The sequence below is a fragment of the Schistocerca americana genome, chromosome 5, assembly GCF_021461395.2.
Source record: "Schistocerca americana isolate TAMUIC-IGC-003095 chromosome 5, iqSchAmer2.1, whole genome shotgun sequence".
NCBI lineage: Eukaryota > Metazoa > Arthropoda > Insecta > Orthoptera > Acrididae > Schistocerca > Schistocerca americana.
In genome coordinates, this window is record NC_060123.1 from 703,894,927 (window position 1) to 703,913,188 (window position 18,262).

The 18,262-nt window shown below is 47.6% G+C and overlaps 1 protein-coding gene across 1 annotated transcript in view; it reads right to left on the minus strand.

Annotated features, from left to right (window-relative positions):
* Positions 1-17,192, minus strand: part of LOC124616644 (putative uncharacterized protein DDB_G0271606) — a 134,471-nt gene extending 117,279 nt beyond the window's left edge. Inside the window, exons 1-2 of the mRNA XM_047144972.1 lie at positions 17,134-17,192; positions 14,030-14,121 (exon numbers count right to left, since the gene is read on the minus strand). Coding sequence (XP_047000928.1) covers positions 14,030-14,121; positions 17,134-17,192 — 151 coding nt within the window. The remainder of the gene's footprint in view (positions 1-14,029; positions 14,122-17,133) is intronic.
* Between the last annotated feature and the right edge of the window lie 1,070 nt (positions 17,193-18,262).

Here is an 18,262-nt window from a genome sequence, read left to right on the forward strand (position 1 = left end):
TTTACTGATGCTCACTCACCGACCCTCCGTGGGTTCCGTGTTTTCTGTCGAAATCGGGTCGGACCCTTGCGGGCTTCTGGTGGCGTTTGTACGTTGGTCCGTACAGACATTGCTAGCACGTGGATTCCTCTCCAAACTACATTGGAAGCAGTTGCTGTTAGGGTCCACTTACTCTGCAGTCACAGTATGCAATCTTTATCTCCCTCCTGACAGGACTCTTACACCTGCTGCCTTAACCACCCTTCTTCAGCAACTTCCTCCTCCCTTCCTCCTCCTTGGGGATTTTAATGCTAATCATGCTTTGTGGGGCAGTGCCTTTCCATCTAGACGAGGTCTTCTTATCGACCAATTTATTGCAGACCACGACCTGTGCCTTCTTAATGATGGCTCCCCTACTCATTTCAGTGCTGGTCATGGTACCTTTTCTGCCATTGATCTTTGTCTTTCTTCTCCCTCTCTCCTCCCTTCATTACACTGGTCGCCACACGACGACCTTTGTGATAGTGACCATTTCCCGTTGATTATCACGCTCCCTTCCCGCTCCCCGATGGAGAGGTTACCTCGTTGGTCTTTCCACCGCGCCGATCGGCCTCTCTATACTGCACAGGTCTAGTTTTCTCCCTCTTTGTCGGGTTGTATTGATGACGTCCTACGTGACGTGTCTGACGCGATTGTTAGCGCTGCTAACCTTGCTGTCCCGCGCTCATCTGGACAATTTCGTCGTCGGCAAGTCCCGTGGTGGAGTACGGCCATTGCCATTGCCATCCGTGATCGCTGTCGAGCTTTGCAACAGTTTAAGAGGCACCCATCTGTAGCCAGCCTTTCTACCTTTAAGCGCCTTCGCGCTAAAGCCCGTTATTTAATCAAACAGAGCAAGCGGATATGTTGGGAACGATTCGTTTCTTCCCTTGGTTCCACTGTCCCTCTGTCACGGGTATGGGCTACACTTCGCTCTCTCCAAGGTTGCCATCGGCAGTCCACCCTCCCAGGCCTTCACCTCCCAGATGGCATTTGTACGGACCCATTAGTTCTCGCAGGACATCTTGCGACCCATTTTGCAGTGGCATCAGCGTCGGCCTCCTATCCAGCTGCTTTCCTTCATCACAAACAGCAGGCTGAAGCTGTCACCTTATGTTTCACCACTTGTGAGTCAGAATCTTACAACGAACCTTTCACTGAATGGGAATTTCTTTCTGCTCTATCTGCTTCTCATGATACGGCTCCTGGCCCAGATTCCATTCATAACCAGCTGCTTCAACATCTCAGTGCTCCACAACGGCACCATCTTCTTCGGGTGTTTAACCGTATCTGGCTCCAGGGTGACTTCCCTTCTCAGTGGAGGGATAGCATTGTGGTTCCTGTCCTTAAGCCTGGTCAGAACCCCCTATCTGTTGACAGCTATCGGCCAATTAGTTTGACCAATGTTGGTTGTAAGTTACTTGAACGGCTGGTAGCCCGTCGGCTCACTTGGGTCCTCGAATCTCGGGATCTATTGTCCCCTTACCAGTGTGGCTTTCGAGAGGGACGATCTCCAATCGATCATTTGCTTCGCTTGGAATCCGCAGTTCGGCAGGCTTTTTCCCAGCGCCGCCATTTGGTTGCAGTGTTTTTTGACCTTCGCAAGGCCTATGACACGGCCTGGCGCCATCACATCTTACTAACCCTTCATCAGTGGGGTCTTCGGGGCCCACTCCCGATTTTTATCCGCCAGTTCCTGATCCATCGGTCATTCAGAGTTCGAGTTGGTACTGCTTTTAGTTCTCCACGGACCCAGGAGACGGGCATCCCACAGGGTTCTGTCTTGAGTGTCCTTCTTTTCCTCATTGCTATCGATGGACTTGTGGCCTCTGTCGGTCCCTTGGTCGCCCCTGCCCTGTATGTGGATGATTTCTGCATTTGGGTTAGTTCCTCCTCGATGGCATCTGCAGAACGGCAGCTCCAGGTGGCTATATGGCGTGCCTCTGCATGGACCCTCTCCCACGGGTTTCAATTCTCTCCTTTAAAATCGCGGGTGGTCCACTTCTGTCGCCGTACTACGGTCCACCCTGATCCAGAGCTGTATCTCGCTGCACAAAGATTGCCTGTGGTTCCACAGTTTCGTTTCCTAGGTCTTCTTTTCGACAACAAGCTCACTTGGCTGCCCCATATCAGACTCCTGAAGGTAGGATGTTTCCGTAAACTCAATGTCCTTCGCTTCCTTGCCCACTCCTCCTGGGGTGCGGACCATTCCCTCCTCCTCCGTCTTTATCGTGCTCTAGTTCTGTCACGTTTGGACTATGGTTGTCAAGTTTATGGTTCAGCTGCTCCTTCCACGCTGCACGTGCTGGATCCAGTCCACCATCGTGGTATCCGTTTGGCCACCGGTGCCTTCCCTACTAGCCCTGTTGATAGTCTCCTGGTTGAAGCTGGGATCCCCCCCCCCTTTCTGTTCGGCGGTCCCAGCTTCTGGTGTCTTATGCCCTTACTATCCGTTCTTCTCCCGCTCATCCTTCCTATTCTATCCTATTCCCAGACGATGGACGTCGCCCGCCTGACTCCCGCCCTCGGGCGGGTTTACCGGTTGGGCTGCGCCTTGCGTCTCTTACCCGTGATTTTCGGCTTCCTTCTTTGTCCTGTCTTCCTCGCTCCCTCCCCTCCACCCCTCCTTGGTTAGTTCCTCGGCCTCGAATTCGGATGGATCTCCGCCGCGGTCCGAAAGATTCCATCCCCCCGGTGGTGTTCCGTTCCTTTTTCCGCCAAATTTTATGGGAGTTTCGGGATGCTGTTGTTTTTTACACTGATGGCTCTAAATCTGCTGATCATGTTGGGTATGCCTTCACGTCCTTTGTTGGAACGGAAAATCATCTACTGCCACCCTCATGTGGGGTGTTTACTGCGGAATTGATGGCAATTTCCCGGGCCCTTACCTTTATTAAACAATCCCAACACAACCGCGTTTTGTTATGTACGGACTCGATGAGTGGCCTTCTTGCTATTGACCGGTGTTTTTCGCGCCATCCCTTGGTCTCTGCCATCCATGACCATCTCGCTGATCTTCACCGTGCTGCATGTTCCATTGACTTCCTATGGGTCCCGGGCCATGTGGGTATCCCGGGTAATGAGCTCGCTGATCGTTTGGCTGGGGGAGCAGTTACTTACCCCCCGTTTTCTGTAACCCCTCCTGCAGCGGATTTACGGCTTCACATCAAATCCCACTTTGCACAGTCATGGGCCAATTCTTGGGAGGCTACTCCACTGTCTAATAAACTTCGTGCCATTAAGGTGAATACAGGCCCATGGCGTTCTTCCTTTAGCCTCTCCCGCAAGGACTCGACCACACTATGTCGTCTCCGCATTGGCCATACCAGGCTGACCCATGGTTTCCTTTTGCGTGATGAGCCACCCCCGCTATGTGGTTGTGGAGCCTTCCAGTCAGTGGCCCACATTTTGGTTGAATGCCCCCTTCTTTTGGCTCTGCGTGCTAAGTACAGACTACCCCACACTTTACCTTTGATGTTGGCTGACGATTCCCGGATGGTCTCTCTGGTTCTAGGTTTCCTCCGGGAGAGTGGTTTTTATTCTCAGTTTTAAAGTTTTTAATCTCCCTCTGGTGTTGGGGCAGGGCGGTGAGTGTTTGGGTGTCTCCCACTGTAGGCAGTGTTCAGAGATTCCCGATTCACCTCCCTGACCGGAATCCTCTTTTCTTTCCCTTTTACTCTGTTTTTACCCCTTCTTTTTAAGGCTTGGTTAGTTTTTCTATTCCCATACGTACTTTCTGCATTATAGCAGTTGTACCTTTTAAGTCACAGGTGGTCTTGCCTATGCTGTTTCAGCATAGTGTTGGGTTCGTTCTCTTGCCAACTTCCCTCATTTGTTTTTACTAATGACAACGTGACTGCCCTTTTACGTTTCCCCTTTATCCGTTTTATTTTTCTGACTATACTGAGATGTCCCGTTAGCAGAATGGAGTCTATTTGAAACAAGGGACTGATGACCTTGCTGTTGGGTGCCTTTAACTTCAAACAACCAACCAACCAATAACCTCTTACTGGACTGCCCCAACTTAGCCGCCCTGCGACCGACTTCTAGCTTTCCTGACTCGCTACCCCTAGCGTTAGCTGACAATGCCTGAATGGCTGATCTAGTTTTACGATTTCTTCGTGATGGGGGTTTCTATCGATTTATTTAAAGGTGGACCTACAACCTTATCGGTGGGTGGAGGGGATGGCAGGCCCTCTTGCTCCCCCTCCCCCCCCCCCCTTCGCCGCGATTGGACTGGCTTCGAATGTGCTTGGTGGTTCACCCCTGCCCTCTGCCATCCTAATCCCTTCCTTATGGAGTCTGTTTTGTCTTGAGTGTGTATCTTGTCTACTTGTGCTTCTTCCTTCCTGCCTCTGCCATTAGTCACTTTCTTTGCCTCCTCTCTCCGATGGCCTTTTTCCTTCCTTCTCCATCAGTAGTTTGTAACTTTATGTACATTGTAATTCCCTCTTACGATGTGAGGTTTTATCAGTTCTAGTTCTTCCAAGGTAAGAGGGACTGATGGCGGCATAGTCTGGTCGCTTTCCACAATCTGGCCAGCTTTCCCCTCTGCACAACTTGCCAATAGTCCCGAGTGGTCTGTTCTTTGACACCTATTCGAGCGACCATTTCACGTGTGCTATCTGTGTACCCGTGGTCTAGGGGTAGCGTCTTCGATTCATAATCAAGACACTTTCATAGCATTTGTCGACCTGGAAAAAGCGTTCGACAATATAAAATGGTGCAAGCTGTTCGAGATTCTCAAACAAGTAGGGGTAAGCTATAGGGAGAGACGGGTGACATACAATATGTACAACAACCAAGAGGGAATAAGAAGAGTGGACGATCAAGAACGAAGTGCTCGTATTAAGAAGGGTGTAAAAAAAAGGCTGTAGCCTTTCGCCCCTACTCTTCAATCTGTACATCGAGGAAGCGATGATGGAAATAAAAGAAAGGTTCACGAGTGGAATTACAATATAAGGTGAAAGGATATCAATGATACGATTCGTTGATGACATTGCTATCCGGAGAGAGTGAAAGTGAAGAAGAATTAAATGATCTGAACGGAATGAACAGTCTAATGAGTACACAGTATGGTTTGAGAGTAAATTGGAGATAGACGAAGGTAATGAGAAGTAGTAGAAATTAGAACAGCGAGAAACTTATCAGGATTGATGGTCACGAAGTCAATGAAGTTTAGGATTTCTGCTACCTAGGCAGTAAAATAACCAATGACGGACGGAGCAAGGAGGACATCAAAAGCAGACTCGCTATGGGAAAAAAGGCATTTCTGGCCAAGAGATGTCTACTAATATCAAATACCGGCCTTAATTAGAGGAAGAAATTTCTGAGGATGTACATCTGGAGTACAGCATTGTATGGTAATGAAACATGGACTGTGGGAAAACCGGAACAGAAGAGAATCGAAGCATTTGAGATGTGGTGCTATAGACGAATGTTGAAAATTAGGTGGACTGATAAGGTAAAGAATGAGGTTCTACGCAGAATCGGAGAGGAAAGGAATATGTGGAAAACACTGATAAGGAGAAGGGACAGGATGATAGGACATCTGCTAAGACATGATGGAATGACTTCCATGGTACTAGAGGGAGCTGTAGAGGGCAAAAATTGTAGAGGAAGACAGATTGGAATATGTCAAGCAAATAATTGAGGACGTAGGCTGCAAGTGCTACTCTGAGTTGAAGAGGTTAGCACAGGAAAGGAATTCGTGGCGGGCCGCATCAAACCAGTCAGTAGACTGATTACATAAAAAAATCTGTTCGCTGACTCCTATAACAGCAGGCACACCTAACGGGCAGCTCACTAAGGGCGTCTGGCGGCTTTAATCCGCCATGGCGACCTTCGATTTCCCCAGTTCTGATGCCCAGGTGGACTATATTACAAGATTTACCCTTATCACTGCAGAACGTTCCATTCCTCGCACTTCCTCGTTAACATGCTGTGTCCCATTCCGTTGGTGGACTGTGGCATGCTGCGAAGCTATTTGCGCGTGTAGAGGTGCTCTCCTACGGTGGCAAACTACATTCATTATAAACTGATGCGTGCACAGTGTCGTCACATAATTTGGATTAGCAAAAATGTTGGCTGGGTTTCATTCACTAGTTTTTTAACAGTTCGACTCTCTCTCTCTCTCTCTCTCTCTCTCTCTCTCTCTCTCTCTCTCTCTCTCTCTCTCTCTCTCTCCCCTCTCCCCTCTGTCGTTAGGAGCAACTTTCGATGGCTCTCTGGGACGGAGATGCATTGCCAAATTTCCGGCCTGACAATAGTGGACGGTGACATCGTGGACCCTATTGCTACCTCCCAATCCTGGAGGCACCATTTTGCGGAAATTCGGAGTTCTTGCCACTATTACAGTGCCTTTCTCCATCGAAAACGAGCGGAGAGTTTCAGGCGATATCCCTCTGTTCGCAGAGTCGTGCTACCATGCCGCTTTTACTATGAGGCAGCTGGATCATGCTCTCAATTCATCCCGATCCTCCATCCCCAGGCCAGGTGCTGTTAACCTTCAGACGTTGCAGCACCTTCCTCTTGCGGGCGAGCACTTTTTGCTTAATATGTACTACTGCATCTGGGCAGAAAGCACATTTCCCAGACGCTGGCGTGAAGCAACTGTCGTACTCATACCTTAGCCCAGTAGGAACAAAAAGTCCATTCTAGCTACCAACTCAACTCTCATCAGCTGTGCGTGCAAGGGGATGGAACGTATGAGTCACTCCTGGCTCGAGTATCGGAATTTAGTGCTCAGTGTGGATTTCGAGCGCGCCGTCCTGTAGCTGACAATCTCGTCACTTTGCCCACCCATGCCATCAATGGTATTCTGCGGAAATCTTTGACGGTGGCCGTGTTTTTCGATTTGTAGAAGGCCTAAGACATCTGCTGGAGAGCTGCTCTCCTCCATACTCTCCGCTCGTGGGGATTTCGTGGCCGGCTGCACAGTTCCCTTCAGGAATTTTTGAAACAGAGTTTTCAAGTTGCGTGTGGGTTTTGCTTTGTCGGACACCTTTATCCAGGAAAATGGTGTGCCTCAGGGTTTCGTCCTGAGCGTCGTCCTCCTTGCTATTGACAGTAAACCTATAATGGCCTGTCTCCCTTCGGGTATCTCCAGCTGCCTTTTTGTTGACGATTTTGCCATCGGTTGCAATTCTCCACTGACCTGTGTCACTGAGCGGCGTCTTCAGCACTGTGATAATCTCCTTTACTCCTGGAGCATCGACAATGGCTTTCGCTTTTCCACAGACATCATCTGTAAGATTTTCTGGCGGCGCCAATGGTTTCTCCCACCACCGCTGCATCTTGGGCCTGTTTCCCTTCCATTCGTTGGCACTACGAGATTCCTGGGTCTTACGCTTGATAGGAAACTCATGGTCCTCCCATGTGTCTTACCTGACAGCCCACTGTACGCAGTCCCTCATTGTCCTGTGTGTACTCAATGGTACTCACTGGGGTGCCAGTCGAACCACCCTAATGTTTTTATCGGTCCCTTGGTGGTTCCAAACTCCACTGTGGGTGTTCTGTTTGAGTCTGCACGTTCATCCCTCATAGACAGTCACAACACTCCACCACCAAGGCATCAACTTGGCCACGGGTGCCTGTAACACCAGCCCACTTGAGTATCTGTATGCTGGAGCTGTTGAACTACCACTGTCCTACTGCCATGCCATGATTTTTTTCCTCAACAAGTATACATGCCATTTGTCTCCCATCCGTGGCCACCCCTCCTATGCCACCTCCATGATTCCGTTGATAGTCAGTATGGGACTCGTCCTTCTTGTTACCTCCTGAAGTCCGCTTTCGCCACTTGCTCCGAAGGCTTCACTTCATACTACCTGCCACTTTCCCTGTGGGTGTGAACCATTCGTGAAGCGGCCCATGTTTACCTTGGCCATCATTCGTATCCTAAGGACAATACTCTATCCTCGGACTATCGCCTCCAATTTCACGCCCTTCGCATTGAAGTTCGCAATAGTACCTTTGCATACACTGATGGCTTTCGGACTGACTGTGGGGTTGGGTGTGCTTCTATTTGCACCCGTGTCTTCTGATATTGGTTTCCGGCACACTCCTCAGTATTTACAGCCGAGCTTCTCGCCTTGTCAGGCCACGGTGTACGCAGACTTCCCAATTGTTTCCTCTGCTGAGACTCACTCAGTGCCCTCCAAAGTCTATGCACGCTGTATATTGCTCATCCCTTAGTGCAGCAGGTCCAGTAAAACTGTCACTGGCTCACTCTTGGTGGAGCCAATGTCATGTTTCTGTGGGTCCTTTGTCATGTCGGTCTGCCAGCAAACGAGGCTGCTGACGCTGCTGCCAAGGCTGTAGTCCTCGTACCTCATCCCGCGAGTACCTATATTCCCTCCGATGATATCTGTGTTGCCGTCTTTAACGATGTGGTGTCCCTTTGGCATCGCCAATGGTCGTCCCTTCGCGGGAATAAGCTTAGACTTATTAAGCCTCTACCAGTGGTTGGACGACCACCTCTCGGCCCTCCCGCTGGAAGGAGGTCATTTTAAGAAGGCTGCGTATTGGGCACCGCCATCTTAGCCATCGTTGTTTGATAAGTGGCGCTACCCCACCACTTTGTACTCATTGCACCTACGTTTAACTGTCTGCCATTTCCTGACGGAATCCCATTTTTTTCTTAACGCACGAGTCGACGTGAATCCCTGTTGACAGGAGGATAAAAACTCTGCATCAGTGACGCACTGCTGTTAAATATTGCCACGTCCTTATCAGTTCCTTCACTGATTCAGGCACAGAAAATACTTACAGGTTTAATAATAGTGAAGAAGGTATGCCACCTGTTCAAACACAATATGTCCTGAACCTTAAATTCACCGCCCTCCATCTAAGGAATACTTCGATCAAGTGCTGAGTGTGCTGTTACCTACTACAAAAACGGATTAAATCAGGGTGCACCAAGCACTGATGTAGTTTCAATCCGATGATCAACTCGTCCATCTGTGAAACTTCACAGGTGCGTTCCTGAATCCGAAAGGTCTCCTCCTGTATTGATTACCCCAAGGTGAAGAAAACGCTTTTACGATTGAGGTTCTGGAATGCCTTCGACTTCATGGTAACCTCTCCGTAAGTCCATAACTGAAGAAAAATTGTACTGGTCCATACAGTTTACGGTTTCGGTTATGTTTGGCAAAAGATAATTCTCAGTTACAGTCTTAGCAGTAAGAAGTAAACCGTAACAGAACATCCACTTCGGTAATCCATCCTCTGACACTTTGATCACAACAGAGTCCTGTCCCCCGTCGGGTGTTGGTCAACTGAGTAAACGCATCATTCGCCTGCTGAGTGATAAATTCGTTCAGAAACCGCTGTGAATACCTCATAACTCTGTATGGATTATGGTAAACTGGTCGTTCATTTCCTGTTTGTATCCGGTTCAGCGTAATACACGTAACTGGCAATGGACCTTACGGCAAAAATTCCTGAATTCCGAAAGTAACGGTTCCGTTCATTCCTATTACTTCCTTTCAGTTAGTTAATCTTCCCATATAATGCAGTTTAAGTGGCGTTTGGCGATTATCTGTGGTGGACACCCTTGTGTCAGTCTTCTTCCTCCAGTATATCCACATTAATGATCAATACCCCTATATCAAACGGTAAACTCGGCGCTAAAATTACCAGCAGATACACATACTGTTTTGTCCACCATTTCTCTCTTCTAAAACACTTCCTTCACTAAACAACCTGCCTGAAGAAATAGTTAACTTCATTTAGACTGTTGCGCGCGCATCACACACACACACACACACACACACACACACACACACACACACACACACATCTCTGGTGGTAAGCTAGAATGAAAGTTAAACGAAAGTGATATCCCAGTACCCATACGTGCACAGTAATGTGAATAGTCTTCCTGTGATGCTTCGCAGCTGAAATGATTTGTCATTCGCGATAGACTGACCTCGTGACAAAGATACATCGGCAGCTGTTTCACCCGACAGAAATATTTTTCCATCAAGCTCCACCAGATGCTGCCGAAGATACATTTTAAGACAATGCTGGTGCAAAGACAACAACCCCAGAATCGTGGGAAGCCCTCACTCATATGGCACAATCTCTACACAGTGTGTGGACCTAACTGTACCCTGGCAAAAATCTACGTCCACCGATCCCAGTGGCACAACATTTTTGCCCAACTTCATGTAATCCATACCCTGATGTGTTCCATTGTTTACTTTCCACCATGTCATGAGGGGCAACTGACACATGTGCTTCTGTGCCAATAATATTTTGCAATTCCTCTATCCCCTGCATACAACTTTGTAGCATCTTAACCTTAATGGGAATGACTGTAGGTGGACCACGAGTTCTCTTCGGCTTTTAACGTCTGCTTCCTTCGCAGGTCCCCCATCTCTGAAAATACGGGGACCTCTGCCTCTACTCGCATTGTCCAGAGGCTGGCGACGATGCCTCTTTACATGCCCCATTTGCCCACATCTATAACATGTTACATTGGGTGAGAATACTAATCGTCGAACCTGCACTCCGGTTGGCATGTTGATTTCTGCACTTTGTTGACAGTATCACAGTTGTGCGCAAGTAGATCACACCCTGTGCTCGTACTCGTCTTGCCATATGTGAAGGTATTAAAGTTATTACAGTGCGCTCTGCTCAGGCTCTCGTAAAGTAACCTCATTTACCACAATGTTCTGTCCCGTGTTGTTGGTACAACCACTGATCCTCAAAACTCGTGAGCCAACTGTGCATGGTTAGTGACCATGTCCATCAGTTCACGAAGCACAATAGTGCCAGACATTTCAGGTATCATGTCCACTAACCACATTACTTAGTTCATGAAACGTTTTAGCTGCATCAGGCCCCGACTAAGTTTTCGCTTCTAATGTTAATTTGAACCTTGCTATCCATAAAGTTCAGGGTCAGACCAACCATTCGTCTCTACTAAATTTTAGATGTTCCACAAATGCTTGCACATCGTAAGTCGATGAGTCAGATACAGAAGCAAGTGAACTGGCGACTGGAACAACACTACACCCCCTAACTCAGTATAGGCGTCAACTTCTTTCACCTTTCCAGTATTATCCACACTGTCTCAAGTTTAGACACACATCTGCACAATCCAACATACAATGTGTCTGCCGGTACTGGCAAGCGACTTCAAAGTACGTGTGACCTGTAGGGGAATATACATAGTGGATATACGAATATAGGTAGAAGAATGGTTGACGTAATTTGGAAATTTGGGTCTGGCCGTGAGTGGTGAACAGATATCCAAATGGTAAGGAGACCGCTCAGATAAGTGGGAAACGAAGGTTTGAATCCCGGTCCGGCACATTTCCATTGGCATTCCATTCTACAGCTGGTGATAGTACTTACTCGCAATTGCTAATTCATTTAATGTTCTTATAGTTTCCAACACTAAATTTGAAATAGCGATAATTACAACACAGACAACATATTAGTGTAGTTCTGTCAGTTCATTCCCATTTCGACTCTGGGCACTATCTAGCCATATGCCTGTAGCATTTACGTGTGAAACATTACACTGGTACTGATTCTGTACAAGGTGCTGAAAGACCTAAGATACCCTGCGTACATCTAATACGCAATAGCCAATCGTGTCTCCCATTTCCTCTGAAGTGCAAAGAGTCTGCTGACATGTAACAAAGCCTACCTTACAAAAACAGCGGCAGTCGAGCGTCCTTTCCATGTTAAAAAATTCAACAACATTAAACTTTACTGGACTCAATATAGGCTGTGGGTTCAGTGCGTTCCTCCAGAAAGATGACAATATCCTGACACCTGTGGAAAAGGGGTAGTAAGTAAGTTCGTTTGTTCCTTCCAAATTTATTTATAGCTGGTATGCGTGGGGATACATTTCGAACAGTGGCACTCCAGCTGCCTCCCTCGAGTGTACGGTAGCATAATACCACTGCTCCAGTCAGCGACGTCCTCCGGGCTCCGCGGCTGAGACACGGCTGGTGGTTGTTCCTTCGTCCCTCTAGGCAGGCTGCCCTGACAAGGAGTCGATTGTGGAGGCTGACATTCGGGGCGCCGTCCGGACTGCTGTACAAAGCCTCGTGGTGGTAATGTTGCGGTACTGAAACACTATTTGAGTATTGAAGTGGCTAGATCATAATATGCTTTTGGGCTACACTTGCTGGGGCTTTGCTGAGTTCTGCTTAGGTGCTGATCGGTCAGTTAGTTGTAGACCTCGGCTGGCTGGGTCGCTCGCCATGCAACGCGTGGCAGTTCTGTAACGTAAGGCATAACATACTATCTACTTAGTATTGTGGCGCACCGGCCGTATTCGGCCAGAAACGTGCTAATTGACCAGCAACAATGTTCAGTATCAAAAGCACAATGTATACACATAACGTTCCAACGCGTTGCGCAGAGTAGTGTATGTCCCATCTAGTCGCACCACAGAACTACTACTCGTAGACCACTCAGCACCCTTAACCACTTTATCCAGCTAATAAAAGCGGCCAAAAATCCACGATGCATGCTGTGCCTGCTCCCTTTTCAAGCATCTCTAGTGACACCCTTGTCAAAAGTTACTGCACGCCTTAACACCATTCGAAATGTAGTTCTACTCGTATACGATATTCAAAAGATGTGTTACTACTGTTCAAATATATTTCACATTTCTTTTTAGTTACACATTCTTAAGAGGCAAACATAAACTTCTAATTCATATTCTGCACAAACTGAAACAGCGAGTGCTAGTCAGTGGACAAAACTTATTTCATCCTGACAGTTGACACCGTTGTTCAATTACCTTTCTTACAATTGCTAATCCACAAAATATTTTAACAAACTAACAATAAAAACTGTATAAACAATTCGTGCAGTGGCGAATCTCTCCGTGTCACTGCAAAGAAAGCAATGTGTTCATTTGTAATAAATAGTCTACTTATGTGTGCAAAATAAGCTCACATTGTAGCTGGATGTCAACCAATAATATGCTACACTGACAAAAAGTAAAACACCACAAAGGATTTATGAGACGGCCCCAGAAATCTGTAGATGGGACATAGCATACACATACAAATAAGTGATGACAGTTTCAGAAAAGTTTCTTTTGTTCAAAAGAAAGCCCATAACACACACTTCATATAGCGTTGGTACACGTCTAGCCCTGATGTAGTTACTCGGCTTGGCATTCACTGATTGTTGCATGTTCTCCTTGCGGATATGCTGCCCAATTCTGTCCACCGAGCTCGATATTTTGACGGCCGAACGAGCCAGTTGGAGAGCTATGTCTGTAACGCTCCAGACGTTCTTAGCTGGGGAGAGATGAAACAACGTTGTTGGCCAAGATAAGGTCTGACAATAGTGAAGCGAAGCAGTAAACTGTAAACAGGCTTCCACGGCCGTTGTTACAGTCAGTTAGCAATATGCCCTGAGGAAGGCGCCTTGAAACAATCGGTGAAACGTCGGAATTTTACAGAATTTCACTGAAGTAAAATCTCTAGCCATGGGTGAGGGCATTATCTTGCTGAAATGTAAGCCCTGAATGGCTCGCCATGAAGTGCAACAAAACGGAGCGTAGAATATCGTCGACGGGCCGCTTTGCTGTAAGGCTGCAGCGAAGGGGCACTTCTGTGCAAAGAAATGGCACACTCGAGCGTCACTTCGGGCTGTCGGGCAGTATGGGGGCGTAAGCTTAGTATCCCACCACTGTCTGTGGCGTCTCCAGACAAGTCTTCACTGGTCATCGAAGATAAGTTAGAAACGGCACTCAACTCGTCACCGACGAGTACAATTTCGTTACATTACATGGTGGTCGGGGAGGCATTCCTTTTTATAGGACCCCATTGGTTGTATTCCTTGGCACTTCCACAGCACAGGGCGTTGATTATTCCCGACGTATCGCTGTTTGATTGCCGCTCCTGCTGCTCCTGTAATTTGTTTGGAAACGATTTTAGTGTTTCTAGTTGAAGACGTGTTTCAGTTGCTGCCTCAGGTACTACCTCGCCATGTTGCTACAGTGTATAGCCATAGGGTGGCTTAGTCTTACCTCCCTCACCCAAGCCAAAATCCAGGTGCCGTCTGCTGTCTGGACCACCAGACACCACCTTTCCACCGCCCCGCTCGCTGCGGTCCCTCTGACTGCACAAAGAGTCTCACTCAGCAGTCTGTCCCCGAACACATCGCCACTGCTTGCCAGCCACACATTTCTCACTTAAAACTTCTGAACCATGAGATTATATGTATAATAACCTATTGCTTGTAACATCCCGGCCAGTTCTCAGATATCTGGGGAGTAGCTCACCTACATGGGGGCCATTTACTGATAGACACCAGCGCAGGATGCTGCTTCTCCAGCAAGGTGCGGAGGTGATACCTGTGACCGATAAATGAAGTAGGTACTGCCTGTGACCTGGCCATAGTGGTGGCCAAAGTCGATACAACGAAAATGGGTTATGAACTATGCACCTTCTCCCACATCTCCAAGTAAGAGAGGGAAGTTGAGATCTAAAGTCACTGTATTATTACGTCCAGTAGAGAACCACACTACAGGAATGGGGACGGGAGTGGGTTGGAGATAACGTTTCAGCAGCTGGTGTGGAATGGTGTAACATGAAAAGAATGGTGTAACATGAGGTTGCATACAGCGGCTGACCCGCCTTCACAAATCTGTTTGCGCAGTGGGATGACGAGTTGCTGAAGTGTTTAGATTTAAAGCACTGCATGAAGGGGTCGGAAGTACTCAGTGTCGCAATGTTACACTTGATTTTGACGTTCAGGCAACTAATTGCCCTCAAAAGCAAGGACGCATGTTCCAGTGTCAACCTTGTTGGTATGTCTCAACATGAAGTACATTCGTTTCTTCAAACTTTCATGTGAACCTAACGCTACAGAAATATCAGGAATTACAGGCAGCCAAACTACAAGTTTCACGTTCAGGCTTTGACGTAGTGTTAGGGTGACAGTTGAGTGAGTAATGATTGGAGGTGGCTAAGAGTAGACACTTCAGGAGAGAAACTATGGTGAAATGGTCTCACATTTTCCAACTCCCTTCCTCTCACTTTTAGTAGTACTCGACCTCTCCTGAACAATCTGATGTATTAAATGTCAAATAATTCCAATTGTGTTACATGAAGTTCTCACTAACTTCCTCTATGTTAAAGTCGTTCACTCAGTAACGCAAGAGTCAATGCAGATACCTGTACTTAATTTTACACTTCTATCCTTAACTATGTTGCAGCTACTGAACCACCAAAACACCACTAACATCAAACCAAAAATTCGTAACTAAATAATTCTATATTATGAACCTGGTTTGGTAGTCAGAAAAGGAGCGATACAGTGATACTGAAAAACTGTAGTCCATTAGTTTCTAAAATAATGAGACATAATATTGAAGTTTTGCTACTGTAGGTATAGGGTGTACTTACTCCTTCCCAAATAAATTTTCGGAATTCTCTCCTAAAGAACATCGGATTTAGTGTACGAAAGGAGTCTCTTAGTCCAGGTGCAAACTAAGAACTGAGGGGAGTTAGGTTACTGCAGTAAGTTTGATTTGGATTTCCTCACATAGTGGCCAAGGAAGGTAAAATTCTTGGGTCATACAGAAAATTCAAATCTCTCTAGAAATATTTCGGGAGCCTCAAGACCACCAAGTCATAACTTCGATTTTCACTGCACTACTTACCTGTCATGATACCATGGGCGCTTGACGAGAGCTCCACCCAAACGTGCTACACCAATGGGGCAGTGCCTGCCTAATTTCCAGGCTATTGCCTGGAGTTCTGGTATTCTGAAGAAGTCCAGCACCTACTCCATGGCATGAATGGAGGTAACAGGTAAGGTATTAGTTGTGTGCTCTTCATGTTGTCAGAAGTCACATCTTGGCAGCTTCACATATAAACGTATATCCAGTAGTAGTTTGCTAGTGCAGATAAATGAGGCTTGCGTATTTCTTCAATTTTTTCAAGATCATAGTCCCTTGTTCACGTGGTTCAATCAGCAGGTTAACAATTTCTTACAAATTTTCCGACACATCCACAACGTAACTGGTGAATAGCAGAGGGGATAATATCGAGCCTTGAGATACTTCATGCGGGAGGAATTTCAGGGTACTGCGTTTTCCCTATGGTGGTCTGGTATCTAAAGTTACGAAGCTTATTTAAAGCAAGCTTTCATATCGAAGACACTGGACTGCCTTCATCAATTCATGAAGTAGGCCCTGTATCCAGACAGTGTTCTAGACTCCTAATAAATCAAGGAAACCCAAATATGTTCCCATGTCCTTCAGAAAATGTGCTTCAGTATGTGCTGTGATGGTCAGGGCTTCGTCTTCACAGCTTCGGATGGTGACGAAAGCCGGCTTGCTCCATAGTTTCGTTTGACAAATACTATTAAGCTGTACTCCTTCTGGGAGTCTGTATAAGGGGCGATAAAGTTCGTTTGAGGCGTTGCTGCAGCTTATCTGTAACGTAGGGAATGGGGGAATATTAACTTCATGTAGGCAATGTATTAGTGTGGCATTCGCATCTTTCTGAGGTGGGTGCGGAAAATACGAAAACGTGACCTGCGGCAAAATTACCAAATACGTGCAAACAGTGCGAACGTTGGCTTCGGGTAGAGATCTATCGGTTAATGTGTGTGACGGCATGTCTGTGTAGGAAAACAGCAGTGCTGCTGCTTCATGGTAACGCACATCGACATGTATCAAATATTACAATGCGGCAGTTACGCCGCCGCAATTTTGAAACGCTCAGGCACCTGCGCTATAGTTCCGATGTTTCCGAATGCGATTATCACACCTTCGCTTCGAAGGGTCGACGATCCTTTAGGACGAGGGTGTGCTGCAAGAAGTTACACACCCCTGCCGCCCCCCCCTCCCCCCCTCCCCCCCCCCCCCACACACACACAGCATTCGGTGCTGTATGGAATGGGTACTTCAATCTGGTACGTCGGTTGGATGATAGCCTCAGTGCTCATGGCGATTTTCCTGATACGCACGAAATCATTTGGAAGAGACTTCATATCACACGAAGCTAAGCAGTGACGTCAATGCTTAGCGGAAGAAACCTAGCTTCGCTTGGCTGTGGAGAGAGATCATCTTGGCACATGTAATGTAATGTTTTTCGTCTTCGTGAGGTGAATTTTGCTAACCATGTCTTCATATGTTTACCAGACAAAACTAGTGAGGAACACTGGTAGGGCGGCGTCATAGTCGGGAGCTTCACCAGGTCATGTGTCCGTTATTGGGTTGAATTCTCCACAGGTGTGGCGTGGTGTCGAGGCTGGTGGTTGCTTCTAGATTCCTGAGTTCTTGTTTAATAAGTATTGGTCTGTGATTGGCTTCTTAAGATATTTCGAGCTGAGAAGCAGATAACGTACGTGTTTCCTTAGGTTCTCGAGTGATACAAATGGCTGCTCCTAATTGTTAAAATATCATAAAGAAAACAAAGATGCCCACAAGGCTCAATCAGTTGACCAAGTTTTCTGGGATCTTGCCCTAGAACAGCTCTAAAACAATCTGTAGGAAGGTGATAGGGTGAAGGGTATTGTAGCCTATGCTGACGCTGGTAGTAGTAAGAGCAACTCGAAATAAAGGCTACTCAGCTCCTTATAATACAACTTCACACGGAAGTCGGTTACATGGGCGATGTGGTCAAGGAGTACTTTATGGTTCTTTATATTCGATCATAAGGGGAGGGAGCGGGGGAGGCTTGGTGCGGGGGGTTGGGAGGGGGCTAGGAGTGTCTGTCGTGCCGTTGGAAATAGGTGGAAACTGGTTTTGCACTGGGATGACAGGTGGCCTGGTAACGCGACGGCAAGGTCCCGTCTTCTGGTGGATGGCAGAGGCTGCCTTCTGCTTCTTGCCGCGCGCGGTGGGGGCGGCCTCGGAGTCGGAAGAGGTGGCAGCACGTTTCCTCTTGCTCTACTCCAGCTCGACCTGCATGGCGTCCCCTGCATCATTGGCGGCAGCGGCGTGCGGGTAGAGAAACTGTCGAGCCTGTAAAACGGGGTCAGACGGTAAGTCCCCCTCCTCCACAGCGTCAGGGAAGGCGATGAGATGTTCCTCCAGGCCCTCCGTGATGTCGCTGTCGTCCAGGTAGTCAGCAAGGGAGTCGCAGTCCGCCGATTAAGAGACGTTAACGGCGTCGGAAATGTCCGGCATGTCTCTGACCGATGAGGGGCGGGGGGGAAAGACTTGGAATCCTGCCTTTCCTCGGCGCGCGCGGGCTGGTCCCACGTGAAGTGGGCTCTGACACCTATGGGCGGTGGCATTGATTCC